The 23,664-nt window shown below is 33.6% G+C and overlaps 5 protein-coding genes and 1 non-coding gene across 8 annotated transcripts in view; 3 read left to right on the top strand and 3 right to left on the bottom strand.

Moving 5' to 3' along the window:
- Positions 1-263: 263 nt before the first annotated feature.
- The window catches only part of Osi23 (DUF1676 domain-containing protein Osi23), a 33,548-nt gene continuing 10,147 nt past the window's right edge, over positions 264-23,664 (bottom strand). The window contains exons 1-4 of one of the 3 annotated variants that reach the window (XM_074239677.1): positions 3,286-3,440; positions 1,391-1,713; positions 756-913; positions 264-698 (exon numbers count right to left, since the gene is read on the bottom strand). In XM_074239677.1, coding sequence (XP_074095778.1) covers positions 385-698; positions 756-913; positions 1,391-1,713; positions 3,286-3,318 — 828 coding nt within the window. In that variant the 5' untranslated portion in view covers positions 3,319-3,440 and the 3' untranslated portion in view covers positions 264-384. Of the gene's footprint in view, positions 699-755; positions 914-1,390; positions 1,714-2,351; positions 2,707-3,285; positions 3,441-23,664 lie in introns of those variants that run through there. The other 2 variants (XM_074239678.1, XM_074239679.1) reach the window with 2 other exon arrangements.
- Positions 3,496-8,461, bottom strand: LOC141525263 (uncharacterized). The gene is made up of 5 exons (XM_074239661.1): positions 8,320-8,461; positions 7,819-8,241; positions 6,038-7,235; positions 4,359-5,754; positions 3,496-4,019 (listed from the first exon to the last, which is right to left on the bottom strand). The coding sequence occupies exons 2-5, from the start codon at positions 8,228-8,230 to the stop codon at positions 3,813-3,815; spliced, it is 3,213 nt and encodes a 1,070-aa protein (XP_074095762.1). The 5' UTR covers positions 8,231-8,241; positions 8,320-8,461; the 3' UTR covers positions 3,496-3,812.
- Ras64b (ras-like protein 2) lies at positions 9,450-12,414 on the top strand. Its single transcript, XM_074239680.1, has 5 exons — positions 9,450-9,615; positions 9,709-9,840; positions 11,392-11,479; positions 11,547-11,758; positions 11,827-12,414. Exons 2-5 carry the CDS (start codon positions 9,739-9,741, stop codon positions 12,019-12,021), a joined length of 597 nt encoding a protein of 198 aa, XP_074095781.1. The 5' UTR covers positions 9,450-9,615; positions 9,709-9,738; the 3' UTR covers positions 12,022-12,414.
- Positions 15,560-18,193, top strand: LOC141525268 (vesicular integral-membrane protein VIP36). The gene is made up of 8 exons (XM_074239675.1): positions 15,560-15,699; positions 15,765-15,916; positions 16,248-16,363; positions 16,613-16,810; positions 16,882-17,044; positions 17,381-17,547; positions 17,613-17,676; positions 17,754-18,193. The coding sequence occupies exons 2-8, from the start codon at positions 15,790-15,792 to the stop codon at positions 17,903-17,905; spliced, it is 987 nt and encodes a 328-aa protein (XP_074095776.1). The 5' UTR covers positions 15,560-15,699; positions 15,765-15,789; the 3' UTR covers positions 17,906-18,193.
- Positions 18,316-18,387, bottom strand: Trnae-cuc (transfer RNA glutamic acid (anticodon CUC)). Its single transcript has one exon. It is a non-coding gene; the product is annotated as a tRNA-Glu (tRNA).
- Wfs1 (wolframin ER transmembrane glycoprotein wfs1) lies at positions 18,505-22,137 on the top strand. Its single transcript, XM_074239669.1, has 3 exons — positions 18,505-18,773; positions 18,955-19,059; positions 19,112-22,137. The coding sequence occupies exons 1-3, from the start codon at positions 18,716-18,718 to the stop codon at positions 21,232-21,234; spliced, it is 2,286 nt and encodes a 761-aa protein (XP_074095770.1). The 5' UTR covers positions 18,505-18,715; the 3' UTR covers positions 21,235-22,137.

Raw genomic sequence — 23,664 nt, 5'->3', positions numbered from 1 at the left:
ACTGCGACCTAGGGTTTGAAATCCCGAGTAAAATGAATATGCACAACCTCTAGTAATTAATATTTGTTCATAGAAAAAATCGCATTAATAATTTATCAAATGATCTATAGATCATTCATCAAAAATCGACCTGCGACCGATCGGGTCGTGCGACGGCTCATTTTTTTCAGAATTCAAACGAGATCAAAAGTGGTCCATCAATTTTTATGTCAAATCATTCCCTGGCCCAGAAATTGAGCATTAATCACTAAAAATTAGACAAATTTTTAATTTTTAATATAAAATTCATTTATTAAGTCTTTTTTGTCTTAAAAAAATATAAATAAATTAAATAAATAAATAAATAAATAGACAGTCATAGGGTATAATTAAATTAGTTAATAATTAATGTCGAGCTAGGGCAGCGTAGGGAATTTCATACTGTGCCAGAGGATCTACCAGACGGCTGCTTCGTTCGTGCCACCCATCGCTAACTGGAGCGTGGTAGAGCCCGTAATTGACTCCATTGGTCGCGATTTTCTTCAATCCCTGGATAGAGGACAGCATCAGCGCCAATTTAGCAAGCAAAAGGGCTTTTCCTCCCAAGACAGCTAAGAACTGGAATCCCATTGGGATCAAAACTGATCCCATTACTAAGACTCCCATCATCAACATTGGCATCAAATGGTTTTGTCGTTTTCTGTGGTGGCGCCTTCGTCCTAAAAGATTTTTGTTAATTTAATTTTGAAATAAAAATTAATTTTTTTTTTTTTTACCTCCTACGATTTCGTTGGACTCGTCAACAAAAGTTTCGGGATTGACAATCCTGTCGATGTCAATTTTAAGAACATGAGTCTTGAACAATCTTGCGAACCTTCCGAACACAATTTCAGGCCAGGTTTTTCCGTTAGCTCGCGCTGTGTTGAATGATTCACTGGAAGATTATAAAAAAAAGGTTTTTTTTTTGAAAATTATTGCCACCGCGACCTAGGGTTCGAAATCCCGAGTAAAATGAATATACATAACCCCTAGTAATTAATATTTGTTCATAGAAAAAAACACGTTAATAATTTATCAAATGATCTATAGATCATTAATCAAAAATCGACCTGCGGCCAATCGAGTCGTGCGACGGCTTATTTTTTTTAGAATTTAAAAAAGATTGAAAGTGGCCTATTAATTTCTCTCTAAAATCAATGGTTGGCTCAGTAATCACTAAAGTAATATTTTTTATTAAAGAAATTAAATTCTCAGAATCAATCGTGTAAAAATAATTGATCTGACTTAACGGGTGTTAGCGTGTGAGTAATTACATCTCCCGCGACAAACTTCTAGGTCATTTCTGACAGAATAAGTTCTCATCATTTTCCGCTTAACCAGTAATATCACTACAAACATTTAATTAACTTACTTGTAATCCGTGGCATTAGTATCGTTGAATTTCAGCAAATCAACGCCGTTTATCAGGGGAATAACTTCTTCAGAGAAAAACGCGTCCATTGCTATAACCGCTCGCTTTTGCAAGCAAAATTTAAGACTCTCTAAAAAATCACTTTTTAAATTTTCTTTGTTGTTATTAATTTTATTATTAAATGTGTTGTAATTACTCGCGCAAATTTTTAACAGTCTCGTTAGACTTTCCGACCAGCCTCCAGACTCTTCCGCAGTCGTTCGAGAGGCTAGTAAATTAATTACCACAAAAATCGCTAAGGAAAACTTGAAAACTGCGAACATCTGAAACACAAATCAAAAAAGTGATATTTTCTTGGTCGGAAAATTTTTTTTTAATTTTCCGGGGTATGAGGGTGTTAGAGGGGATCGTGGGGAGTAGTTTGAGTACAAACACGATATGGTTAGTGTCAATTTTTTCCAAAAAAAAATCGCGTTAATAATTTATCAAATGATCTGTAGATCATTAATCAAAAATTCACTTGCGGCTGATTGAGTTGTGAGATGGGTCATTTTACTCGGGAGTTGTAGAAGATTAAAAGTGGTCTATTATTTTTTCTATAAAAAAAATTCCTAGATCCCTTAATCACTTCATTAATCATTAATGAAAAAAAAAAGTTTTGAATTTTTTAAAATGATTAGTACCGCGACCTAGGGTTCAAAATCCCGAGTAAAATGAATATACAGAAGCCCAAATGATTAATATTCCTTCATAGAAAAAATTGCGTTAATAATTTATCAAATGATCTATAGATCATTAATCAAAAATTGACCTGCGGCCAATCGAGTCGTGCGACGGCTCATTTTTTTCAGAATTTCAAGGAGAATATAAAAATGGCTTTTTTTTTAGACAATTTAGGGAATTTTCGGGACTCTAGGGACGAAATTTAAGACCCAAAAAAATTTTTTTTTAATTAATTTACCTTTTATTGATTAGTAGCACTGGTATTAATATTTATTGATTAATAAATAAATAAAAAACTAAATTAGATGTTCACGATAAGGACTCCGGTGACTCACTGGCAAAAAAGAGACTGAGTCGGTTATTTATGTCCGCAAATAGGCTAATATGTCACCGTAATATGTAATATCTAACATAGTTAACCGTATGAAAAATATGTGTATTGAGTATTTATTGATATAGAAAAAATAAAACAAAACGGGGTAGCGGTCTGAACTTTATGTTCGGCCAAGCTAACATGTAATTTACATGGAATTAAATTAATAAGTTGACGGTATTGTTATCGGTAGCAATTTAATGATCTACCCACCCGTAAGAATTTTTTTTAGAAAAAAATTAATATTTACCGACTTGATACAGAAATCGGCACTTTTTTTTTCGATAGATCGGGTCTACAGACCACCCCAGAACTGAGGATACCAAAAGATCGGCAGCTTTTTGAAATATCGGTATGGGACTTTCGGGAATTAACATCAAGGATAAATTATTTTTTGTTATTCTAAACTTTAACTGGGTTTTTCTCAGCTTTGTTCTGATGAAAGTGGGGGTTTATATACGTCATTTCACGCGGAGTTTAATGCAGAATAAGGTATGATGATTCTTTTTTCAGCAGAAAAATTTTTCTGACCCCCTAAACCGGGTTAAAACGGCCACAGGAGTTGTAAATAGTATCTGACATAAATGTAACTAATTTTCTTTTAGTTATTTTCAAATTTCCGGGTTAAATATCGAGTTTAGAGGAAAATCCAATGAGACATTTTTTATAGAGCACTAAATTTCCTACAAAAAATCTCTACAAATTTTTCCTCTATCTCCCATACTTCTCCCACAAATCCAATTTAAATAATCTAAGAATTTTAAGGTCATCCCTGACATAAATGTAACTAATTTCCAACCTTTAAATCCCTTATTACTCCGCTGTTTCCCATCAAAAGTATGGACTTATATACATCATTCCACGCGGAATTCAATTCTCTACAACCCTTTGGCTGCAATTTTCCAAAAAAAAATTTTTTTGAAACCCAAAATCAGGAAAAGCTAAAAAAAAAATTTTTTTTTAGTGTATAAAAATTTTTATTGATCCAAAAAAAAATGTTAACATTAACTAGCAATCACAGTAATTGAACGTCACATATTTTTTACTAGGAGTGTGCAAAGAAAATATTAAACAAAAATTTGACCTTGAAATTTTGTTTGTTTATTTTTTATAAAATTTTCATCGATTAAATTTATTTTAGTATCTACAAATTACTTCCACCGAAACAATTACTCTTAATTTATTTTTTATTTAATGTAACGATATAACTTAACAGTTATCGTCAATTATGATTAATAACCAAAAAAAAAAAAAAAAAAATTATAATTATTTTCGCCCTTAATTATCTTACAATGCACACCCCAATAAATAAATTCTAATTTAACTCTATTCAGAATTCGAATTGAAAGACAGATTACTGATCTCAGAAATAACTGAAAAATTACACGGAGTGTCCTCCGTTGCAAAGTTCGCCATCTCGTCGGTGAGTACAATCGGTTCGTAGCTTTTCATCCTGGGGGAAAATGTTCTTATCGTTCCGTTGATCGGGTACCTTGTTCCTCGCTCCTCATTCAGAAAATTCACGTTAGGAACCTGAAACCAAAAAAATGTTCCTTATTTCAAATCACTGCTCAAAATTAAAACTTTAAATTTCTCCCTCCAGGAAGCTTGGAAGGAATTTTTAACCAGCTTATCATAATCCTGAGAAAATTTCCTTTAATTTGAGCACCCACTCGATTTTTTCAAAAATCCAAAAATTTGGAAAATTCCAAAATTCCAAAAAAATTTTGGAATTTTCCAAAATAATCGACTGGGTACTCAAATTGAAGCTCTTACCCTCAGGATTATTGCACACTGCTTATAACCCCCCCCCCCTCTGAGCCTTCTAACGCGAGTAAATCCTCCTTTTAACCTCCGCGGTTAGAAACTTACCTTCGGAACAGCGGATCTGATGCACTCGGCGAGAATATTCTCCTCTTCGCCTTCCGAGAGACTCAAACTATCCACCGAGGGAGACTTCTGTACCTCCTGCCGCGAGGTCGTCGGCTTGTCAGTCAGAACTCTGCCCTTGGGCATCGCGGACTCTATACACTCTGCCAGAATCGCGTCGTCGTCTTCCTCCGAGTCAAAGGAATTGTTTCCCTCTTCTTCCTCCTCCTCCTCGTCCTCCTCGTCCTCCTCTTCTTCTTCTTCCTCTTCTTCTTCTTCCTCTTCTTCCTCTTCTACTTCTTCTTCATTAAACTCCCTCCGCTTCAAAAAAGCCTCCGCGGTGGGACTAATACACTTGGACATCCCCGAAGCGATGCACTGCCCGAGAATTTCTTCATCCCCACTCTCCTCCGAGCCGGCCAAGCTTCCATTTTCTTCGTCCTCCGGTCCGCCATTTTCTTCTTCCACTCTATCTTCAAGAATGCTCGGCATGGACAGCGCGGACAAGTTTGACTGAGATCCAACCGGAGAAATGTCTGCTGGAGTGTCTTCGGTGCAGTAGACGTGAACGGAGTCCATCGAAACGTTACCTTTCTTCGGAGACTCGTCGCTTAACCGGTCCAAGGTCGTGCTTGTTTGATACCTGATCAAATTGCTGGTACCTTCAACCCTTTGATGCTGCATTCCAATATTGATGCAAGCCTTGAGAATCTCTTCATCTTCATCAGAGCCCTCTTCCTTCTTGATCAACCCAGCTTTGACCTTGATAACTTTTTCCCCCTCCTTGCCGCCCTTATCATCGTCAATCGTCAAAGAACTGAGACTGGTAGCATTGCTGAACTCGAGAGGTGTGTTTTCCTCTTTAAAATTCTCCAGCCGGTCCTCGAACATCCCTAGGCTCTTCTTCTTCCTGGGACTGGGAGGAATAGTCTGAGTAGGGGAGTCTGGAAGCTCACTTGGAGAAATCATCCCGCTGGTCATCCTGCTCAAGTCGCTGATGATAGAGCTGTGGTCGTCGACAGAGTTCGCTTCGAACCCGCTGAGACTTTCTGGAGAACTGCTCCTGGAGAACATCAGCGGGGTTTCCTTGTCGTCAAAGTCCTCCTTGAAGGTCACCATCTTCTGGGTCTGGTCTTTGTCCTTCTCCGGGTCCTGGTCCTGAAGGTCAGGTTCTAAGGGGTCTTCCTTAGTCAAGGAGCTCAGGGAGTTTACTCTGGATAGGTACAATTCTTCCTTAACTTCCTCCTTGACCTCCTTCTTGACCGGGGGCTCGCGTAGGTCGGACATTGATGTCGCTGTTGAGAAGTTTCGGGGAGTTCCTTCGTAGGGTGTACCTTCCGTGCAGTAGGTCTTGGTCACGTCCGGCTGGAGATCGTCTTCAGGCTCCTGGTCTGCGTACCTGCGACAAATTTCAAAATTATTGCCACCGCGACCTAAGATTTTAAATCCCGAGTAAAATGAATATAAACAACCCCTAGTTATTAGAATTCCTTAATAGAAAAAATCGCGTTAATAATTTATCAAATGATCTATAGATCATTAATCAAAAATTGACCTGCGGCCAATTTTGTCGTGCGACAGCTCATTTTTTTTTCAGAATTCAAAGCAGATTCAAAGTGGCCTATTAATTTTTCCCTAAAACCATCTCCAGGTCCAAAAAATCTCTAAAAACTAAATCTTACCTCAAACTATAGTCCGTCGGTTGATCCAAGTCAGTCTCAGCATAGTCCCCGCGCTTCTGCTCCAAATATTTCTTAGAATAATCAATGGGCTGGTCCTCAAAGTTCTCACTCAAAAAAGTCCGCTGCCTAGCCGATAAAAGATTCCTAAGAGTCGCACTGGCTCCCATAGAAATCATCTTGTGCTGCGAATGAACCAAGCTCCTTAAAATCTGCGCAGTCCCAAGGTCCCACAAAGTCTTCTGATCAACCGCGTTCCTCGCGGACAAGTTCCACAAAGTTCCACAGACATTGCTGACAACAGTCAAACTCGGAGACCTCAGAAGCTGAACCAGAACTTGAAGGGTTCCTTTCTTCCTCAAGACCTGTCGGTACTTCTCCTCAACAGCCACATGGCTGGATACATTCCTGAGAATTCCTCCAGCGTTTTCGACAATTGCCAAGCTTGATTTCTCCTGAGTATCCAGGAGTTCCACCAGGAAGTTCAAGGCACCTTGAACTGCGCAGACTTCCGCCTTGTTCCTGGCACAGTGGGCGGACAGGTTCCAAAGCGCGGATAGGATGGCTCTGAGGATGGATTCCCTCTTGCTCCTGATTGCGGCTTCCATCAGCACCCGAACTGTTCCTGATTCCCTGAGGTGCCGCTTGGAGACATTGTCTGCCCTCCAGGACAAGTTCCGGAGAACTGAAGCAGTCACCTGGTGCGCGTCGTCCTGCGGACTTCTCAACTGAGACACCCAAGCTCTAAGGAACCCCGGGAAGGAACACAGCAAGCTCTTGTTCTTGGAGTCTCCGAAGGTCAAGTTCGTCAAAATCTTCCCACAATACTTCCTTACGGCGAGACAACTCGGGTTCGTCGTCTCCGGAGTGTAAAGCTTATAATCCGTCTCTATAAGCTCCGCTATCGCGAACAACCCTCCCATTAAGCAAATCGTATGTCTGTAAACGTCGACGTACGACAGCTTTGTCAAATCAGAAAGCGCCGAGAGAGGGTGCTGGTCTCGCGGCTGGTTAGGCTCCAGGAAACTGCTAGAGTAATCTCGCAGTTGATCCACTAACGTTAAAATGTGGAGTTCTTGTCGGTTCTGCTTCTTGTTCTCCGTGGAATGGATTATGTTGTAAAGGGCGCGACTTGCGCTTCTGCGCACTGACTGTTCCGGGTTCGGGGCGTGGATTAGACGCACCAATAAGGAGATACAACCTGAAAAAGGAGGAATTTTTAGATTAAATAGAGAATTTTATAATAAATTAGGAAGAAAAGGAATTTTGGGTAAAAAGTGGGGGGTTTAGAGATTTAGGAGGAGTAGGGGGAAGGAAATTTGGTTTGGGACTTTAAGAAGAAAATGGTTTTGTAATAGGGAGTTATTTATAATATTTTAGGAGATATAGGAGCTTTAGGAATCACTAGGAAGTAAAAATTAAAAAATTATTATTTAGGAGCTAAAAAAATGACTATAACTCCTAAAATATTGATTTTAGGGAAAATTAATAAAAAACCAAAATTGTAGCTTAGGAAATTTCCTAAAAAAAATGTTACTATTTTATGGGTCTATTTTTAATATTTTAGGAGCTATATCAGCTTTAGGAATCACTAGGAAGTAAAAAATAAAAAATTATTATTTAGGAGCTAAAAAAATGGCTATAACTCCTAAAATATTGATTTTAGGGAAAATTAATAAGAAACCAAAATTGTAGCTTAGGAAATTTCCAACAAAAAACGTTGGTATTTCATGGGCCTATCTCCAGTATTTTAGGAGATAAAAAAATTTACAAAAAAAACTTACCAGACTGTCTCATAAGAACACAATTATCCACCGAAGTACTTAAAGACAACAAAGTATTACTGGTGTCCTTCGGCCCAGAATTATCGTTCATCAGCATCTCCAGCAAGCTAACGATCATGTTCTTCTTGACGTCGTACTTCTCCGCGACGTCATGGTCGTCCCCCTGCGCCTCCTCCTGCTCGGCTTCCTCGGACTGCAATCCGTTGAAGCTTATAACACTTCCCGGGTGATTTTCCACTTCAACTTCAACTTCATTAATAATTTCCCTCTGGCGGTTTCCACCAGGGGGAACCTGGCTCCAGGAGTCCCGCTCCAGAGGCCAAGTCTCGTGGTATAACCGCTGTCTCGACATTCTCGATGAAGATGCTTCCAACGTCGGCGAACAAGGTGAGCCTTTTTCACTCCAAGACATTTTTTTTAAATCTTTAAATTTTTAATAAATAAATATTTTTTTATTTTATAAAATATTCATTTTAATTTTAGAAAAAAATTTTTTCTTACCTTTCTATTAAATTTGCATTTGTTACTTTTATTAATTACTTTTTTTTACAACACTAATTTTATTTATTTTAGATTATTTGTAATTTTTTAATTTAGTCAATATTGACATTTTAATATTCTAATGTTATTATTGTTTTTCTTTTTTTTTTTTTTTTTTTTTTTTTTTTAGGTTATAGATGCTGACAAGACGAGTGTATACATTTTTTTTTTATATACTTTAGACATCTGTATTTACCAACGCAGTCGGTAAAAAATTGCTGACCTTGCGCGGGAAAATTTAAAAATTTAATTCAGCTATTAAAATTATAGGCTGATGCCTTAACCACTCACACGACTGATTTTTTAGTAATTTAAGATAATTAGGGTGAATATTAGGGAAACTATTGATTTTAGGAGAAAATTATAAGAGAGGAAAATTGTAGCTTAGGAAATTTCCTATCAAAAACGTTATTATACTATAGATCTATTTTCAATATTTTAGGAAATATAACAACTTAAAAAATTATTAGGAAGTGGAAATTAAAAAATCATTATTTAGGAACTCTAAAAGTGATCATATCTCCTAAAATACTGATTTTAGGAGAAAATTATAAGTAGCTTAAAAAATTTCCTATCCAAATTACTCCTACTTTTCAGGTCTATTTTTAATATTTTAGGAGATATTCTCAGATTTTAGAAAAATAAAAAATAATTCTAATTTGATGCCTTAACTACTCACACGACTGATGAAAAATCATAATTTTCATCACCCTAAAAAAAATTCCACCTTACCAACAGCCAGTAAAAACCCGGCTGTCGGTAACCACCCGGCTTTCCATTTACGCGCGCCGCTTTTTCAATATAAACCTAATTTATAACAAAATTCTATAAATTCTCTTTTAAAAATTAAAAAAAATTCTATTTACTCCTAAAAATATTTATTAAGCTCAAAAATGATAAAAATTTTTAATTTAATTTTATTTGAAATTTTTTTTTTTTTTTTTAAATTAATGAATGATTTAAGTTGTATGCACTGCGTCCAACCTTGAGAGTAGCTGTACAATTTTAACACACAAGATATATTATGTATGTTTGTATATAAAATATATATATATATATATATATAATCCACACATTTAGAGTTGTAGTATGTGAAGCATCAAGATAAAGCCATGTTAACATAACGTCATAAAATATTTATATATTTTATATAATAATTAATAACTTCACACATTAAATTGTTCCATTCAAGTTAAAAATTTTTATTCATTAATTTTTTTTTATATTTTTATTCTATTTAATTATTTATTAAATATTGTGAGTTTATAATATTTTTTCTGGAGTTTTTTTTATGTTTACAGCGTTTAATTTTTTTTTTTAATTAATTAATTTATAATTATTTTTTAAAAGTGCCTTAAAAAAAATTAAAATAAAAAAATAATGTCTCGAAATGGTGAAAGAAGTTACGCACAAACTTATAAATTAGTTGTTGTTGGAGGTGGGGGTGTTGGTAAATCTGCTATAACAATACAATTTATACAAGTAAGTAAAAATAAAATTTTTGAAAAAAAAAAAACCTTTTGTTTTTTTTTTAAATATTATTTTGTAAAAATAATAATAATAAAAATTATTATCGTAGGAGTAGTGTCGTAAGAATTAATAAAAGTTTGCGTAGGAATTTTATTTTAATTTTTTTATTTTATATTTACATTATAAATATATCAAATATTTGTTCTATTAAAAAAAAAAAAAAAAAAAAAAAATAAGATGTATCTTAAAAAAAAAAAAAAAAAATTTTTTTTCTAAATTAAAAATATTTCCTAGCAAAAAGTCAAAAAAAATATTGACTAAAATTCTATTTATAAACTTGAAAATAATTTTCACGGACATAACGTAATTCCTGGCACTCTTCCACCAGATGTATCCTTATCACAGCTTTTAAATGTCTTTTATCTCCTCTAGAATCATTTATTACCCATAAATCGTGATTAAACTTATAAAAAAACTATTTTTTTATCTTCAATAATAACTCCAAACATTTTAAAATTTTTCTTCTCAAAAAACTATTTAAAAAAAAAAAAAATTAATTATTTTATGACTAAATATTCTTATTGGCCATTACAATCCCTATAAAGGCATATTTTTATTTTTTAAATCCGAGGTAGGTCACGAAAATTGTATTGGCGAGTTGCGAAATTCGCTAAAGTTTTATTGAGACAGTCCAGGGTTCGATTCCCGATCAAAGTAAATTTTTTTTTATTTTTTTTATTTATTAAATAATTAATCCTTTTTTTTTTTTTTTTTTAATAATAAATAATAATAATTTTCATAAATTTAAATTTATTGTGACCTAGCATAAATATAAGATCTTATAAATAGAAAGAAAAAAATTGAATAAGTCATTGAAATGGTAATTTCTTCATTTCATCTTATGTATTATACATTTAATTTTTTTTTTTTTTAATGAGAAAAAAAAATAATAAAACTATTGATGAAATAAGTGTGGGCTTATCTCACCCACGTTATTAAATAACTTCATTCATATTCAATGAAACAGAAAATTAAAAACTTTCTTTCAATATAAAATAATAAAAAAAAAAAAAACTTTTTTTTTTAAGTATGAGTCATAATCATAAATATAGTGTACCATTTAATATAACGGTTGCACGTCCGTAGAGCTAAAATAGATTAAAGCCCGGCTTTTATCCGTCTGTATAAATAATTCTTTTTTATTATTTATTTTCAGTAAATATTGAATCCAAAATAAATAAACATTCTTAAAAAGAAATCTTTAATAGGTCGAATTATTTTTAGAATTGTGTTGATAAATATTAAAAAAGAAAAATTTATAATATTAATTAGAAAAAAAAAATTGATTACCCTGACGGAGAATCGAACCCTGGACTGTCTCAGTGAAACTTTAGCGAATTTCGCAAGTCGCTAATGCAACTTTGGTGACCTACCTCGGATTTAAAAAATAAAATTATGCTCGTATAAGGAATTTAATCGCCAATAAGAATATTTAGTCAAAAAATAAATAACTTTTTTTTTTTTAATAGTAAAAATTGTTTTTTTTTTTTTTTTTTTTTTTAGAGTTATTTTGTCACGGATTATGATCCAACTATCGAAGACTCTTACACAAAACAGTGCGTAATAGATGACGTACCAGCCAAGCTGGACAGTAAGTACATCAATTAATATTTTTTACAATTAATTATTATCGAGTTTAATTAATAATTTCTCTTTAGTTTTGGACACTGCAGGGCAGGAAGAATTCAGCGCGATGCGGGAACAATATATGAGAAGTGGTGAAGGATTTTTGTTGGTATTTTCAGTAACAGATCATTCTTCTTTTGAAGAAATTGCTAAATTTCATAAGCAAATTTTGAGAGTAAAAGATCGGGACGAATTTCCGATGCTTATGGTTGGTAATAAATCGGACTTGGATCATCAAAGATATGTGAGTTTATATTTCCAAGAAAATTTATTAAGACGTTCTCATATTAATTATTTTAATTTTTTTTTTAGGTGCCAATGGATGAAGCACAAAACTTGGCTCGCGTGTTAAAAATTCCCTACATCGAATGCTCGGCAAAATTGCGCATGAATGTCGACCAAGCGTTTCACGAGCTCGTAAGAATCGTAAGAAAATTTCAACTGTCCGAGCGGCCGCCTCTCAAGCCTAATTATAAGAAAAATAAAAAGAAATGTTGTATGTTATAATTACTATTAATTACATTACATTTCACTCTACATAATATTCAAATTAATTACTAATTTTTTAATTTTATTTTATTAACATAATATTTTATCAAATCAAAAGTTTGCACAAATTTTTATAAAAAAATATAGATTTATATTTACAAATTAAAATAATATTTTTGATACTTTTAAAAAAAAATTTAATTAGATCTTTTTTTTTTTTTTAAATTTTTCTAGCATTAAAAATTCACTGCCTGAATTATTTTTAATAAAAATATACAATTTAGATTTAATAATTAGATTAAAATGGGTTTTGTTAATTTAATTTAGATAGTAATTAATAATAATAATAATTATGAAAAAAAAGGATTTTTAATTTAATAAATGAAAAAAAAAAAAAAAAAAAAAAAAAAATTACCTTGACTGAAAATCGAACCCTGGACTTTTGCAGTGAGACTTTAGCGAATTTCGCAACTCGCTAATGCAATTTTGGTGACCTACCTCGGATTTAAAAAATAAACAATTGCACTTGTAGGGAATTTAATGGCCAATAAGAATATTTTGTCAGAAAATGAATAACTTTTTTTTTTTTTATAGAAGAAAAAATTAAAAATTTTTTTCATGCAAAATAAAATAAGTTTTAACTGCACTCATTTTTTGTCTCAAAATTTTGAGCTGCTTAAGCTGCCTAGAAATTTTCTTAATCCATTTTTGATGTTCCTGTCTCACGACTTTTTGATACTCCTTTAATCCTACATTTTTCTTAATCAAAACCTGGCGATTAATTTTATTTTTCACAATTTTCTTTTCCAGGAATTTTTCTCTCAATTTAGATTTTCGTAATTCAAGCTCCAGAATTTCATTCTTCAATTCTGGCTTTAAAATTTCATTTTTGTAAATTTCAGATCCAGTTTCTCGAATTTCGGACCTCAATTTCCCAATTTTGAACTCTAGACTTCTTTTCTTTAATTTAAAAAATTTAATTTGCTGGATCTTTCCTTCCAATTGTTGGGTATAGAATAATTTCTCGGCTTCTAGACGCTCGTAGTCTGTTTTCGTTAAATTTGAATTTTTCCTGATTATTGAGCTCAGATTACTATGAAGATTGAAGAGTTCATTTCTGAGTTTGATCTGCAGAATTAAAAAATTAAATTTTATTTATAAGCAAGATTTTTTCGCTCCAGGAATTTTTTAGAGCAAAATGAGTAACATTTTTAAAATCCTTAGAAAATTTCCGAAAAAATAACGTATCGCACGACTCAATCGGCCGTAGGTGAATTTTTTATTAATAATCGATTAATAAAATATTAATCAATTAATTTGCTATTAATAATTACCCAAACATCCAAGTGTTTATATTCATTTTACTCGCGCTGACAATCTCTAGGTCGCAGCCTGCGTGGATTTTCAAATTTCTTCCAAAAATTTTCCTCGAATTTTCTTTTTTGAAAAAAAATTAAGAAAACTTACATAAGCAAGCCGGTACTCTGAGACAATCCTCATCTTATCCAACTGCCGATTGATCAAGTTGAAAATTTTCCTCTTTCCTTTTTCCTCCTCCAGATTTTCCCGAATTTTCCTGTGATTTTCCACAATTTCCGCGATTAACTCTTCAATTTTCCCTTTTTTCTTCTCAATTTCTTCTTTAAAAGCCTCAAGCTCTTCCCCAGAAATTTCCCTAAAATTTTCCAGCTTTTCCTGGTAAACTTTCAACTTCTTCAAAATTTTATAATAATTCTCAACTTGCTCTTCATCCTCCACTTCGCACATCACATAGCCCATCTGTTTTCTTTCAAAAAAGTCAATCAAGCGCTCTGTTAATTGAAAATTCCTCACCCGAATTTCCTCCTCTTTTTTCCTAAACTCCCTCAAATTTTCCAGCGCTTCCTCGCGGTTCAAATCTTCCGAAATCGAAGACAGGAAACTCGTCTCCTCATAATCGGAATCTGTGAGGAATTTTTGAGAATGAGAACTTAAAGAAGATTCTAAAGATTCTAAGGGGGAATTTTCCGGAGGGGAAATTCCTAATTTTTCAAGAAGATTTGTTAATTCTGATAAAGTCGGACGCCAGTCTTCATCGTCGGACATTTTTACTGGTTACTAAGAACGGTTAATCAATACTAGCTACCATAAATAATAAAAAAAAATTTTTGTCTGGAATTTAATTTTTTGAACAAAAATTTTTAATTTCAAGGTCATTCAAATAATCCATAAAAAATTGTTTTTTTCGTTTAAAAAATAATTGTACTGATACCTTATCTAACTAATAAAATCATTAGTAAAGTAACAGCTCTTCGAATTAATTAATCGGGAATTCCCAAAATTAAAAAAAAAAAAAAAATAAAATGTGGGTTTTTTTGTTTTTAATTTATTTCGTATAAATACTCAGTACAATTTTACTTCCTTATCAGTTACTTCTTCTATTTGGTGAGTAAAAATTTTTATAAAAAAATTGTATAATTAATTTGTAAAATTAATTTTTAGCTATCAAAAATTGAAATAAAAAATGGCGAAATTATTGCTGGCAATTTTAGCATTGGCGCTTCTTATGGGAATTGTAGCGTGCTATCGCGAGGAAGACATAGAGCCATCAGAGTGGTTTGGAGTACGGAAATTAAAAGTCGGTGCAGAAGTAAGTGTAGAAAAAATTATTATTAATTAGATTAATTTTAATTTATAATTAAAATTTATTTCTTAGTGCAAACGCCATGAAGAGTGCAAATACGGAATTTGCAGAGATCCAGTGGGTCTAGGTTACTACAAATGCCAACCATTAGATTATTATGAAAGACATTAAGATTATGTATCATGAAATACAATAAATGTCTGAATAATCATTTACTTGTTTATAATTATTTATCTTTAATTAATAATATTCCTTAATTTATTAATTTTTAAATATTTTTTTTCTATAATCTAGATTTCTGAGCTTCAAAAATTTTTTAGAGCAAAATGAACAATATTTTTGAAATCCTGAGAAAATTTTCTAAAAAATGACGTATCGCACGACTCAATCGGCCGCAGGTCGATTTTTGATTAATGATCTATAAATCATTTGATAAATTATTAACGCGATTTTTTTAATGAAAGCTTGGGAATTAATACACAGTCCAAGGAGTCATTTTACTCGGGATTTCATGATCTAAGTCGCAGAGTAAAGCATTTATAAAAATAACAAAATCTATAGATCTATAGATCTATAGATCATTGATCAAAAATCGACCTACGGCCGTGCGATAAGTCATTTTTTAGGAAATTTTCTCAGGATTTCAAAAATATTATTAATTTTGTTCTAAAAAATTCCTGAAGCTCAGAAATCTTTATAATTATGGCAAGAAAAATTTTAATAAATAAATACAATTTTTTAAAATTAATTCAAATTTTCACAGTCCGCCATTTAGTCCCGCCGTAACGATCTTACTCGTAGTTCAATAAGCTTCAGTCGGCATAATTAAGCCCTGAAGTACCCTCCGAGCGGCAAAACCTCTTATTTATAGTACCAGCTTGCGTCGCAGTCGTGGAGACACCTGATTCGTCAGTTGAGCTCACAAAATCTAAGAAGAATCTTTTATACAATTTACACACACTCGACAAGTCACTAACTAAAAATCTAACTTGAAAATAACAAGCCGCTTGCCGAATGTCAATTTTATTTATTAAAATTAATATTTATTTATTTATTTATTTATTCATAAGCAAGTAAGTTAATTTTATTTTTTATTTTTATTTTTAATAAATTTAATTAATTTTTTTTTTTTTTTCAGATTCTAAAAATTAAAAAAAATAAAAATGGATTTCTGGACCTGCTTTTGTATATTTTTAATAAATATTTTTGTTACTTTCGGGGTTGAATCTACTGAGTGGAACACTCATGATTTTATGAAGCGGGAGCATTCTTTGGTAAAACCTTATCAAGGTAATTTATTTTATTAAATATTAAATATAATTTTTAATTAACACGCAGTTAATTAATAATGATTATGTTAATTTAATGATAAGTGACACAATAACATATATTTTTTTTATTTGTTGTTATATGTAGGTTATAACATTGCATTCTGCCAAAAATAAAAAAAAATATTTTTATTAAATTTTAAAAATATTTTTTTATTTAATTTTATAAAAAAAAAAAAAAAAAAAAATTATTTTTTAAAACTAAAAATATAAAACTAATACCCACACTTATATCGTTATTTTTATTACCACTTTTGTCATAATAAAAATTAATATTTTTTTTTTTTTTTTAGGAATGGGTATGACGATACCTTACTGGGATTTTCTAGGCAGTACTATGGTCACTAAAAATTACATAAGGTTGACGCCAGATTTACAGAGTCAACAGGGAGCTATTTGGAATTCAGTGGTAATTTTTTTATTTTAATTATTTAAGATTTTAAAGTAGTATTAATTGTGAATTTGATGGAGTTGTTGAAAATTAGTTATAACTCCTAAAATATTGATTTTAGGAAAAAATCATAGGAATCCAAAATTATAGCTTAGGAAATTTCCTAAGAAAAATGTTTTTATACTTTAGGTCTATCTTCAATATTTTAGGAGATATAGGAACTTAATTAGTACTGACCTTGAAAAAAATTAATATTATTATTCCCAGCCATGCAACATCAGAAATTGGAACCTAGAAATTCACTTCAAAGTTCATGGAAAAGGCCGTGACTTATTCGGCGATGGTTTCGCGATCTGGTACGCAAAAGATCGAATGGCGTCAGGTCCAGTGTTTGGAAACAAAGATTTTTTCCACGGACTCGCTGTTATTTTAGACACCTACAGCAATCACAATGGACCTCACAATGTATGTTAAATATAAATTATAATTTATAAAATTAATTAATTGAGTAATTAATTAATATTGATTTATTTCAGCATCAACACCCCTACATATCTGCAATGATTAACAACGGGTCTCTGCACTACGACCATGACCGTGATGGAACTCACACTCAATTGGCTGGTTGTGAAGCCAAGTTTCGTAATTTGGATTATGATACTCATATATCTATCAGATACGAAGGCGATACTCTAACAGGTAATTAAATATATTTGAAATTAAAATCTTTAGGAACTATAAAAGTGATCATAACTCCTAAAATATTGATTTTAGGAAAAAATTATATGAATCAAAAGTTGTAGCTTAGGAAATTTCCTATCCAAAACACTCCTATTTTTTAAGTCTATCTTCAATATTTTAGGAGATATGGTGACTTAAATCGTGCATAGGAGTGCGTAGATCATTACGCACAATATAAATAGCCATAACTCCTAAAATATTTAATAGGACTTCTAAATAATAGCTTAGGATATTTTTAGAGATACAGCCGCTTTTATACTTCCTCAATAATTTTTTTTTTTTTTTTTTTTTCAGTATCGACAGACATATCCAACAAAGCAGCCTGGCAAGAATGCTTCAAAGTAAACGGCATTAAATTGCCCACGGGTTATTACTTCGGAATATCCGCTACTACTGGAGACCTATCAGACCACCACGACATTCTCTCTGTTAAATTGTACGAGCTCGATTTACCTGACTCTGTAAGTATTAAAAAAAAAAAAAAAAAAAAATTCAATCTTACTAAAAAAAAAAAAAATAATTCTAGCTAAAAGACACTGAAGACAGATCTAACATTATTCCCTCAGCGACATTCTTCGAATCTCCAAGAGGCAAGTACCCAAAATGAAGTTTCTTTTAAAAAAAAAAATTTTTAATTTTCTTCTAATTAAAATTTTTTTTTTTTTAGATCATGTGGAAGATCCAAAGCCTTCTTCTCTTTCCGGTATCAAGATCTTCCTGCTGATGTTGGTAGCTGCTCTAGCAATTATTGCCTGCGTAGTTATTGGAATAATGTTTTATCAAAAGCACCAAGAAAACAGTCGCAAAAGATTCTATTAATTAATTAATTAAAAATTAGATAATTGTGACAATTAACTAGGTAACAATAACAATAATTAAAAATTTTATATTTCCATGTAAATAAAATAAAATATCAAGTTCTCTGGGTTGTTGTAAAAAAAAAAAAAAAAAGTCGACTGAATTTTGTTTAATTGCCGCTAATGTGAATGTTTAAGACATTGTAATTAATTAATTGATTAATTAATTGAGAAATTTTTTGAGAAGATGCTGCTGCCAAATACGAACGTAATTGTAATTAATAAATCTATTGTAATTTAAGATTAAGAATTTTGTAATTATTTTGTTATAATTTTTATAATTTAAACCTGAATTTTGTTACTTTGCTTTTGAATTTAATTTTATTAATTGTAAAAAAAAATTGTAATTTTTTTGGGAAAATAAAAAAAAATTTCCGGTACCGGGAATCGAACCCGGATCGCCTGGGTGAGAGCCAGAAATCATAGCCATTAGACCATACCGGAGCTTGTGAAGGTTTACCTTCGTACAGCAAATTTAAAGTCTAATTTTCCTCCTACGTCACGCTACGCTGCGGCAAGTTCCCGCCAGGTCGCGCTGCGAGATAGTCTGGTGAATCGATAGTTTGGTAAATATAACTAGCTAACCTACGAGATAAACAAATAGTGTTTGCAAGTACTTGTTTTAAATTAAAAAATTTAATTACAGTGATTGTAATTATTATTTAAATAATTTTTTAAGATTAGAAAGTGAAAATTGTTAAAATATGAAATTTAGTTCAAAAAAATAATTTTTTTTAGTAAAGTATCATATTTTAGATTTTTTTTTTTAATTATGGCTGGAGTTGTTCCTATTTCTGGAAAACCCTTTAGGAAACAATGGTTTTTACAAGGTAAAATTTTTTTTTGTATTCTAAAGTCAGTATTTATTTTTGTTTGGGTGTTGTAGAGCTTGAGAAAAATTTGAGCGGGAAAATTTAAATTTTTATTAAATACTTGACAAATTTAAAATTATTTGAACTTGTTTAAAAATGTTCATTAAAAAAATTAAAAAATGTAACATTTTATTTTTAGACGGACCACGAGGATCTCTCCGAGGCCTGCGTTCCCAATTAGCCGAAGACGGCTGCGCAGAATCGCAAGTAGTATTAGCAAAAAAGCTCCTTGAAGAACGCTGCGGTAAGTAAAGTCCTTCTGGATTGAAACTTTCTCTAAAACTCTCTCCTTGCAGACCTGGACGTCGACACAGAAGAGAACGCTAAACTAGCGGTCTACTGGCTGACGAAAGCCTCAGAGCAAGGTAACCTGGAAGCGACGAAGATCCTCCAGCACTGTTTCATAACCGGGCATGGAATCACGGAACACAATTACCACGACGCTAAATCTTGCCTGGAGATGTCGCAGCAGGAGAAGCTAGCGCGTAACGCGGCCCGGCTGCTCTTCACAGCGCTCTCTAACGGGGAGGATTGCATAACCTCCGAGCAGCTGCGACGTCACTTGTGCGTCTCCTCCCCCGCGCGTTCTCCTCCTCCGCTAGAATACCTCTCGGACCCAGAAAGGATCTCCGAGTCGCAGCTAGTCTCCGCCGCAGCCTCATACTCCCGGGGCTTACTGCCATCTTTATCTCCCCCTCTTCCTCTGACTCCGTTCTACCCCCCCTGGACGGAGCCGTTGAGCTTCTGCCGACGGCTTTACCACAAGCTCCTCCTCCTTTCCCAAAACTCCGCCCTGTTCACCTCCCGAGCGTTCACCTTCCTCCTAGTCCTCACTTACTGCCTCCTAGGAACCGAATCTCTCCTCCTGTTTGTCCCCCTCCTCGCCTATTATCTCTCCTTTGTCCTAATGACCTTCGCAACCCTCCAAATGCTCCACTCAGGAACTGAGCTCTCCGCGTTCCGTTCCTGGTCCCGCCTCTTTATCTCCTACTCCTCCGCCCTGGACCCTCAGGAGGCGGAGTTCCAGTTCTGCCGGAACAATCTCAAGCCGTACGGCCACTTTTTTCTTTCCCTCCTCCTGAATCTCATGATCTACCCTCTGATAGCCCACCAGTGGACTCCTCAGTCCGAATTTACCCTCATAGCCTTCACCCTGACCCTCCTGACCCTCCTGAATTTCTCCTCGCCTGACCCGTTAGTCCTCTTTAGCTTCGCGATCCACGTACTGGCCAAATATCCCTACGAACTGGACATCGTAGTCGCTCAAACTTGGCGATTCCTCGACATTCGCGTCCCCACTTTCGCCTCCTACGTCATCGGGAACTCCATAGAATTCTGCCTGAACTTTCGTGCGGTCTTCTACTTACTCATCCCCGCGATTTTTCTGAAACTCGCGGCTCGCAACTCCTGGAAGGGAACCTACCAATTACTAATCCCTCACTGTGTAACCTTAAGCTGGTGGCAAATCGCCATTTTGAGTTCCCAGGGCGCGACAATGTACGGCCTGATCCGTGCGGCTCTGGCTCTAGTGGGCGTCGTCATGTTCCTGCCCATAGTAGGCGTGGCCTCGATAATCCTGCCCATTCTGGCGTTGACAAAGTACCTCCTAGCAGACTGGCGGAACAATTTAGCAACTGCTTTCCTCGGTGCGGCTCCTTTTATAACCTTCTGGTATCGCCGTCGCTGGTTCAGCGGCGCTCAAGTTTTCCTGGGACTTATCGCGGGGGCTTTCTTGATCTGGCCGTCAACGAGCATAGACCCCGCCCCGTCTGAGTCACTCTCCTGGGAGGCGTATCAGAACTTCTGCCACCAACCGGCCTGGGAAGAAGCTCCGAAAGCTCAAGTTCAGGTCGCCTGCGACGCTCTGACGGATCTGCCAGTCACCTGGGAGGGGTATGTCACTGACGTCAAGCTCAGGCGAGTCAGGAACCCCCTCCGCGACTTTCTAGGCGGAGCTTGGGTCCCAGAAGGCGTGGCAAGGAAACTCAGCTGCCTTCTGGGGGGGAAAGCCGACTGTAAAGAGGGAAATTGCGGAGTTCTGACCAAACTCAGGCCTTGTAACGTCGACGGGTGGAACAAGTTTGAGTTTGAGGTATTTGTTAAGATGAAGAGCAGCTTGTGGGGGAGCCACAGTGAAATTGTGCTCAATGCGGGGCATGAGTTTAAAAACTTTAGTCTTAATATCTATCCTGGGGACAAAATTTGGTTCAAGGGGAGGCTGACCAATGAAGGAGAGAGGGAGAATTTACTGGGTGGGGTGAGGCCCCATGTAAATATTGTTGAGGCCCAGTGTCTTTTGTGCCATGTGGGGGAGCTCAGGGCGGGACAATTGGGCGGAGTTAACCTAGTGGGGGTAATTATAAGTGGGGGGAAGTCTGTGCTTAATTTTGTACTGAATCCGCTGGTTATTTTCCGGTGAATTGTTAAAATTGTTCGATGTGCCTTTTGTAAAAAAATAAAATTTATTTTGAAAGAAATTATATTTTTTATTATTGTGGCTTATAATATTAGACCCTAGGCTTGTTCAAGACTTGTCAATTGAATTATTAAGAATTGTAAGTATCGTTGATAATAATCTATTTTTGGTGATTTTAATTGGAGATATTAGTATTGATTGGAGGGGGATATTTTATTTCAAGGATATGGGAGGGCTTTATTGATTTAGTCGACAATTTGCTGATACAATTGCACACTCAAGTAAATTAATTTATTTTACTATACCCAATCAATGCGAGATACTCTGTAGAGGATGTTAGGACGAAAGGGGTTTTATTGAGTTTGTTAAAGTATGATATTTATATTAGATAGGAAAAGAAAAGGATTTTTTATTTACAACTCCTGTGGCCGTTTTAACCCGGTTTAGGGGGTCAGAAAAAATTTTTATTGAAAAAAGAATCCTTTTACCTTGTTCTCCATTAAATTCCGCGTAAAATGACGTATATAATAAACCCCTACTTTCATCAGAACAAAGCTGAGAAAAACCCAGTTAAAGTTTAGAACTTTATCAAAACCAAAAAAAAAATTTTTAAAAAGTTCGCCATTTTGAAAATTGAAGTCCTCGCGACCTAGAATTCTTTGTCCCGAGTAAAATGAACCCCCATACTCTATATTTATTCCCAAGTGCTCATTAAAAAAATCGCATTAATAATTTATCAAATGATCTATAGATCATTAATCAAAAATTGACCTGCGGCCAATCGGGTCGTGTGAGGTGTCATTTTCTTCAGAATTTCAAGGAAATCCAAAGTGGCCTACTATTTTTCTTCTCAAAAATAATTATCACCTCATTAATCCAAAAAAACTAAAAAAAAAATATTTTTTTTTTAGAATTACAAGATTGTTGATCTTTGGAGGGCTGTAACTTTTTAATCGTTGATTTTATCGAAATTTTCAATCAGATCTTTTTTGTAGAGAATTTAATTTACTATATGATGAATTGATCAGATTATTTTTAAAAAATTTTCAAAAGCCACAATAATAAAATTTGCGGTAAGAAGTTGGATTCGAGAGTCTTAATTGGATTTAAAGGTAAGTAAAATGGGTTAATAAATAATTCTTAAGTACACTAGCATGCTTAACTCATAAATACAAATAAAAAAAATGTAATAAAGGTAATAAATGTGACATGTTGCGGTTATTGTCGGTGGCTAGTGTCCACGGATCGCGTGACACCAATAGATTACGATTATCTTTTTAGATTGTAATACCTACTCTTTTATACTCAACAACCTGTTTTTACGGAATTATTACTGGATTATTCATCGAGAGAATGTCAATGACAATTATTATTAATTACCTCACTCGCACGAATTTTTTAATTATTTTTTTTTCTATGAAAAAAAAATTTTTTTTTTTTATTTTCACCCCTAATTATCCTTCTGGAGCACCCCCAGGACCTCCCTAATTTTTTTCGTTCAAAACTGACCACTGGAATCCTTCGAACTAGCAATTTAGAAACTGTTACATTTATGTCAGAATTTTTTTTTCTATCGTCAGAATTGATTTAATTATTATAAAAAAAATCCGGTTATACTATATAAGAAAAAATATATATTGTACCGAGTTTATGACGGGTCTTATGTTCGACATGAGGAGCATAAAAATTTATTTCTCTCAATGCCTTGATACGTGTTTCGAGTAATAAAACACGCCCACGTATCTCAGAATCAAGATAAAAAATTCTATTATTTTTTTTTTTTTTTATACTATTTACTAAAAATTCGTTATTTTTACCCTTGATTATTCCTCTAGGCACTTGACAGAAGCCAAAAAATTTTAACCGGTTCAAAAAGACCCACTGGAACCCTCCGAACTCGATATTTTGAAACTGTTACATTTATGTCGCTCAAAAAGTACTTTTTTCCAATTTTAAGTATCAAAAAATTTTTTTTGGAATATTTGAATGACTGATATCGATAGGAAATTAAATTCCCTACAAAAAAGGTCAAATTGACTTTTTTGATAAAACCAATCTTTAAAAAGTTACACGCCTCCAAAGTCAAACTTTATGAATTTCTTGTGATTAAAATTTTTTCTGTTCATAATTTACTACCTTAGGTTGATGATTTTTAAAGCAAATATACTTGAGATAAACAATATTTGATTCCCAAGTGTTAGTGCATGAAATTAAAGCAAACTTAGTTAGTGTATACGAGATAGTATAATAAAGCTAGCGAATGTGTGTATATGAAGGAAATGGGTAAACTTCGCACTAACAAACTCGCTCTATAATAACCTATATTTCGGGAAACGCGATTATCATTGATCTGTTTCGTCCGGACAGAGCCAGTACTAACCCAATTTTTATAAATAAAAAAAAATACAGATGACAGACTAACAAAATATTTAT

Source organism: Cotesia typhae, unplaced genomic scaffold, assembly GCF_013202065.1.
Source record: "Cotesia typhae breed Kobodo isofemale line unplaced genomic scaffold, CoteBio_Ctyphae contig_26, whole genome shotgun sequence".
In the NCBI taxonomy this organism is placed as follows: domain Eukaryota; kingdom Metazoa; phylum Arthropoda; class Insecta; order Hymenoptera; family Braconidae; genus Cotesia; species Cotesia typhae.
The sequence above is the reverse complement of the archived record's forward strand: the minus strand, read 5'-3'. Positions and strand labels throughout refer to the sequence as shown.

Bases quoted from the DNA above. Each gene is read 5' to 3' on its own strand.
- LOC141525263 (XM_074239661.1), bottom strand. From the start codon at position 8,230: ATGTCTTGGAGTGAAAAAGGCTCACCTTGTTCGCCGACGTTGGAAGCA. The intron at 5,755-6,037 runs GTAAGATTTAGT...AATTTGTCGCAG, and splicing joins CCGACGGACTATAGTTTGAG to GTACGCAGACCAGGAGCCTG. The intron at 4,020-4,358 runs GTAAGTTTCTAA...TTTTGGTTTCAG, and splicing joins TCAGATCCGCTGTTCCGAAG to GTTCCTAACGTGAATTTTCT.
- Ras64b (XM_074239680.1), top strand. From the start codon at position 9,739: ATGTCTCGAAATGGTGAAAGAAGTTACGCACAAACTTATAAATTAGTT. The intron at 9,841-11,391 runs GTAAGTAAAAAT...TTTTTTTTTTAG, and splicing joins TAACAATACAATTTATACAA to AGTTATTTTGTCACGGATTA. The intron at 11,759-11,826 runs GTGAGTTTATAT...TTTTTTTTTTAG, and splicing joins ACTTGGATCATCAAAGATAT to GTGCCAATGGATGAAGCACA.
- LOC141525268 (XM_074239675.1), top strand. From the start codon at position 15,790: ATGGATTTCTGGACCTGCTTTTGTATATTTTTAATAAATATTTTTGTT. The intron at 15,917-16,247 runs GTAATTTATTTT...TTTTTTTTTTAG, and splicing joins TTTGGTAAAACCTTATCAAG to GAATGGGTATGACGATACCT. The intron at 16,811-16,881 runs GTATGTTAAATA...GATTTATTTCAG, and splicing joins ATCACAATGGACCTCACAAT to CATCAACACCCCTACATATC.
- Wfs1 (XM_074239669.1), top strand. From the start codon at position 18,716: ATGGCTGGAGTTGTTCCTATTTCTGGAAAACCCTTTAGGAAACAATGG. The intron at 18,774-18,954 runs GTAAAATTTTTT...TTTTATTTTTAG, and splicing joins GAAACAATGGTTTTTACAAG to ACGGACCACGAGGATCTCTC. The intron at 19,060-19,111 runs GTAAGTAAAGTC...CTCTCCTTGCAG, and splicing joins GCTCCTTGAAGAACGCTGCG to ACCTGGACGTCGACACAGAA.